The 6,000-nt window shown below is 49.3% G+C and overlaps 1 protein-coding gene across 1 annotated transcript in view; it reads right to left on the minus strand.

Moving 5' to 3' along the window:
• OAF (out at first homolog) overlaps nucleotides 1-1,916 on the minus strand; it is a 28,333-nt gene extending 26,417 nt beyond the window's left edge. The window contains exon 1 of the mRNA XM_083589068.1: nucleotides 909-1,916. Coding sequence (XP_083445194.1) covers nucleotides 909-1,157 — 249 coding nt within the window. The 5' untranslated portion in view covers nucleotides 1,158-1,916. The remainder of the gene's footprint in view (nucleotides 1-908) is intronic.
• Between the last annotated feature and the right edge of the window lie 4,084 nt (nucleotides 1,917-6,000).

A 6,000-nucleotide genomic window follows, 5' to 3' on the forward strand; every position in this document is an offset into this window, starting at 1 on the left:
AATCCCAGAACACTGTAAGGATGTGAGCAGATGTGATCGCTGCACCTCTGGCATTGGTTGGGAAATCAAAGATGCAGATGCTGTCTTTGAAGCAATCTCCAAGTTGAAACCCTACACACTGTTTCTCAGAAATAAGACATAAGGCAAGAAGAGTCCTCCTGGATGAAGACAAAGGCTCCTCTAGACACGTATAAAGTCAATCCCACTACCTTCCGACCAAATGGATTGGCTCCTTTCCCTTCTCTTGCACTTTACCCTGGAGGTTAAAACCTCCTACTCGCCTCTGAAAGCTCTCAGTCCAACTCAGCCTAGTGGGTAGAAACTCAGGCTTAGAGTTCACTGAGCCACCACTTCAAATCCTTGCAGAGCCTCTGAATCTCCCACAGTCACTATAGGCAAGGCACTCAGAGATGTGAAGGCCACCAGGATAAAATTGGGAGGACTGGAATTAGTTCCGTCCCCCTCAGGCCTTCAGATATCTAGTACTCTTTCATTATGACCAAGGACTGCTGTGAAGATAAAATAGAGGGAGAGGCACACACCATAGATGCTCCCCTCAGCTCATTGGAGGAAGGGGGAGATTAAAAGTTTAAGCAATGTGCCAGGGAAGTTTTTAATGTGTGACATTTTAATGTATTTTTAATCTTTATTGGAAGCCGCCCAGAGTGGCTGGAGAAGCCCAGCCAGATGGGTGGGGTACAAATAATAAATTATTATTATTATCATCATCAGAATATTGGGTGGGTGGGTGGGTGTGTATCTATTAACCCCATCCTTTCCAGTTGGTTCCCCCGTTCACCCTCTTACCTTAGAGGAAAGACCCTCACATTTTCCTGGCGGGGAGAAAAAAGCCCCCCCCCAAGCCACAATTCCTGTGCGCCCCTCGACCCCCGCATGCGCCCCCGCACCTGTTTGAAGTCGGCCGTGAGGGTGATGAGGGTGCCGTCGCCCTTGCGGAGCTCCAGGGTGACGCAGTCCGCCCCGCTGTCCGCCTGTAGGCTCTCCTCCGTCACTTGCCCATCGGGGAGCCGGACGCGGACTCGCAGCTCCGACGGGGCCCCCGACGCAGCGGCCACCCAGGGCAGAGGCTGGGGCCAGAGCAGCGCCGTCAAGAAGAAACGGAGCCAGCCTCCTCCTCCTCCTCCCTGGCAGAGCATCTCCAGCAGAAAGTGGGGGGTATTGAGGGCGAGGGAAGAGAGACTGATCCAAACACCCTCTAAGAAGGACCCCCCTCCCGGCCGGAGTCCCGATCACGCTCTCCGCAGCTCCACCGCCCCGTCCGGGAAGAAGGAGAGAAACTTTCCCAAAGTTTGCAACTTTCCTTCTGGAGTTGGCGGAGGCTCCTGGCTTGACTGCCTGCCGTCTTCTTATCCCCTCGCCGGGGAAAAAAACACCCCTGCACTGGCGCCCCCTCGAGCCCCTGGATGTCCCTCCGCCGGACACCGCATGGGCTGCTGGCGAGGGAGGTCTACTCCTGGGAAAGTCCTCTTGCGGCTGCGCTCCGCCCCGCCCGGCTGCCAGGGGTGCTCGGATGCTGACTGCTGCTGCCCTCGCCTCGGCTCCCGTTGTTCCTGCTGCCGGCCCTCGCCTCTCCTTCCTCTGTCTCCCCTTTCAAGCTCCCCCTTACTTCTCTCTCTCTCTCTCTCCTCCTTTTTTTTTGTTTTTTTTTGCTCCTTTTCATTCAATCGCCCCGTCACTTCCTTCACTCTCCAGCATAACAACCCGTCGTGGGACCTGCCTTAAAGAGACATGCGCCCCCTGCCTGCCTCCCCCGCCTTGGAAAGGGCAGGAGCGCCTGTGCAGCTCCCCACCCCAGCAGGAGAGCGAATGCGAAAGCAATAAAACTGGAGTGGAAAGAAAGAAAAAGTTGAACGAACTTTATCACTTGCACGCACATGCCGCCACCGTTGGTTTCAGGCTTCCTGTGATCATCTTGATTTATAGGGAGAGGGGGGGCTCTTTCCCTTAATCAAGACCATCCCTGCAAAACTTCAGCCAAAAGTCCGCCTCCCTTTCATTTCCCCCCTCTGTTTGAAAAAAGATACGGTGGGATTTCCCCGCTACAAAACAAAATTATAATGTTAAGTTTAAGGCATCATTCATAAGGTGAGTAGCAGGTGATATGATAGGAGTCTATAAAACTACACATGGCATGGAGAATAGTAAGAGCTTGTGGGCTTTCGATGAGGCTGAATTTTGGAAGATGTGGAACAGAGAAAAATGTATTTTTCATGCAACGCATAAACTGCGGAACTTACCCACACAAGAGGCAGTGACTGCCACAAATTTGGATGGCCACTGAGCCAGTGTAGTGTTGTGGTTAAGAGTGGTAGAGTTGTAATCTGGTGGACTGGGTTCGCTTCCCTGCTCCTCCACATGCAGCTGCTGGGTGACCTTGGGCTAGTCACCCTTCTCTGAAGTCTCTCAGCCCCACTCACCTCACAAAGTGTTTGTTGTGGGGAAGGAAGGGAAAGGAGATTGTTAGCCGCTTTGAGACTCCTTCGGGTAGTGATAAAGAGGGATATCAAATCCAAACTACTTCTTCTTCTTCTTCTTCTTCTTCTTCTTCTTCTTCTTCTTCTTCTTCTTCTTCTTCTTCTTCTTCTGCCAGAAGCATCATAGCCAGACACTGGAGAGACCAATAGTATCAAATAGTATGGGAAACATCCTTTTTAGAAAAACCAACCAACAAACTGAAACTGACATGGGAACAAATAGAAGAAGATGCCTTCACCCCGATATGGTTACCCTTTATCGCATACACAGCTCAACAAGACGACGGCAAGAACCCGCCAACAGCATTTGAATCAATCTGGCTAACCTGATCCAAACACAAACACAAACCCCACTCACACATGGAAACAAATTTCACTACAAGCAATCAAAGACAACCGACCACACCTAGGCCAACCCCAACCTCTCACCACCAAAGGAATACAAGTGAATAGTAAAGAGAACCCACACAAGTGACACTGACATAAAACATCACACATACACTAAACAGAATAGAAGCATTGCCCCCCCATGCCACCCTCCTGCTCACCATTCTGTCCTCCACCTCTTCCCCCCTTTTCTTCCTAATGTAACACTACAGTTGTACCTCGGGTTAAGAACTTAATTAGTTCCAGAGGTCTAACCTGAAACTGTTCTTAACCTGAGGTACCATTTTAGCTAAGGGGGCCTCCCACTGACACCACGCCGCTAGAGCACGGTTTCTGTTCTCATCCTGAAGCAAAGTTCTTAACCTGAGGTATTATTTCTGGGTTAGCGGAGTCTGTAACCTGAAGCGTCTGTAACCTGAAGCGTCTGTAACTCGAGGTACCACTGTAATGTCTCAATGAATGAAACTGATCTGTAGAAAATGTAGCTTGAAAAAAAGAGACATTGCACATACTTTTGTAAACCAAGAAATCTTTAATAAATATATATATTGAAAACAAAACAGAGGACTGGACAAATTCATGGGTGATAAGACTCTCAATGGCTAAGCTCTACCTTCATGGCTGGAAGCAATAATGTTTCTGAATACCAGTTGCTGAAAACTACAGGAGAGGAGAATGCTCTTGTGCTGGGCTCCTTGCTTGTAGGCTTCTCATTGGGGCACCTGTTTGGCCAGTGTGGAAACAGAATGCTGGATTTCATGCTTCAGGCTCTTCTTAAGTTCTTGATCGTTCTCTCCTGTTGTGGTTTGCCAGCAAATCGTATTCAGTGGCAGACCATCTGCAAACATGGAGGGAAGTACCATGCATTTGTCACTGCTAGGAGCATAGGAAAACACTCTTGTGCTCAGGTCCTGCTTGCAGGTTTCCTGCTGGCATCTGGTTTTCCACCACGAGAACAGGACGCAGGACTAGATGGGTCATTGGCCTGATCCAGCAAGCTCTTATGTCTGTTTACACCACCACCCCTGCCAGAGGTAGCCAACAGGATGCCCTCCAGATGTTGGACCACAATTTTCATCCCCCTGACCTCTGGATTTGCTGGCTGGGGCTGATGGGAGTCAGAGTCCCACCACATTGGGAGGGTCGCTAGATCTGGCCTGCACATGAGGCAGGATGAAGCACCTGCCTCAGGCGGTGGAATTGCGAGAGGTGGTGCTCCATCTACCTCACTGTTTCCCCTCTTGAGTTCAGTGAGAACCAGGGCATTCCTGTGCACCACGTTGCCACTCAGCTTCCCACCTAGAGTCCAATACTACATAGGAGGTTGTCTCATGTTAAACCAAACTATTGGTCCATCTACTTTAGTACCACCTCTTGACTGGCAGCATTTCTCCAGGGTTTCAGGCAAGGGACAGCTCACACCTGACTAGTGAGTACTGGGTTCAGAACTTTTCTAGTCCTGGGGGTTGTTAGGGGGGTTGTCCAGATCTAGCCTTTTGCATTCAGCTCCCAGATCTACTGTCTCATTTCCATTCTCTTTAAAAACACACAGGGCAGTTTTCTCTCTGCAAACGGGCGTAAATTTGCATCTATGCACATGAAATGGCATACACAAATTTGTGCAACCGCCCCTATGATTTGAGTCTTTTAAGAATCTTGCAATGTTCTGATTTTAGCTCACAGAATACTTTCATTCAAATGACTGTTTCTTAAAAAACTTTGGCTGACCCAAAACACCCGTTGCAAATTCCTTTGCTCCTGTCTTGCAAAGGCCAAAGTATACATTTGGGAAACGGCTGTAGCTCAGCTGAAAGCACGTGCTCTTCATGAAGGAGGTTCCAGATTCATTTCCTGGCATCTCCAGGTAGGGCTGGGAAAAACCCTGAAACCCTGGAAAGCTGCTTCCAGTCAGGGTCGATAATATGGGGTTAGATGGACTGATGCCCTTGTCCAGTTTAAGGCAGCTTCCTGTGTTCCTGTGAAGCCACGTTGATCACTAACTGGGCGTGGAACAATCTCGTTCCTCTTGGCGAATTTTCCCACACAAAGTCAATGCAGGAACGACGTACAGTCTCCAGTTGTTGTTTTTTTCTGCTTGGGGATGTTCCATGGAAGCATTTTAAGAGATAGGAACATACAGTTAAAGCAGCGGGAAGCAATCAGAGCTGCAAGAACCCTTTGTTACAAATTTATTTTTCATTAAAGGAAGGAAGTTGCATCTGGAAAACGGCAGGGGCCCACAGCTCAGTGACGGCAGACCAGATGCTTAGTACACAGCACGTTTGAGATTCAACTGAGGTGAAGGCAAGGCGGGGAACCTCCGGACTAGGGAGCCAAATCTGGACCTCTGGACCTTTCTATCTGGCCCTTGGGACTCTACCCAGGCTACACCCTCTCCTCAACCACACAGTCTCTCCTCAGGGTACAGCCCTTGCCAGTGATGCTTAACACACTTCTTGACTGTTTATTTGCCTTGCTGGACTTTGTCCTTGCACTCAGAAAGAGCTTCTAGCTTGTCTGGCTGGAGGATGGAGAGAGACGCTTGATGGTGTGCAGGAACTATAGCCTACCATACAAAGGTGAAATTGGCATCTATTGCTCCACCCACTTTTGTTTCTGGCCCTGCCCATCCCTGGCATTTGACCACCAGAGAGATAATCAGGATCTTGTTCTGAGTAGATACTGAGGGACCAGTCTGCATGAGACCCTTGACACACAGGGATGTTTCAGACATGAATAAGAAGCAAGCACACCAGAGAGATTGTCTTCAGCTCCTTGACTTGTGGAACACATGTATGGCCACAAATGATGCGGCAAAAGCAAGGAAGCAGAACGTAAATCAAGCCAAGCATTCTTCTTTTTAAAATTCAGGCTTTGCCAACCTTCTGCCCACCAGATGTTATGGGCGACAACCCCCATAACACCCCAGCTGATGCTATATATATAATGAGACACTGTGAACAGAGATTAGGAATATCAGGCACCCCCAGGTAAGGCCTAGAAGCCCCTGAGAGGTCCTGCCAGTTGTGCAGACAATACTGAGTTAGATGTACCAATCGCCCAACAGATTCCCGTATCCCAATAAATGAATACTGGGGTGGGATCTTTTGCAGGGCGC

The sequence above is a fragment of the Podarcis filfolensis genome, assembly GCF_964270895.1.
Source record: "Podarcis filfolensis genome assembly, chromosome: 15".
Classification (NCBI taxonomy): Eukaryota; Metazoa; Chordata; class Lepidosauria; order Squamata; family Lacertidae; genus Podarcis; species Podarcis filfolensis.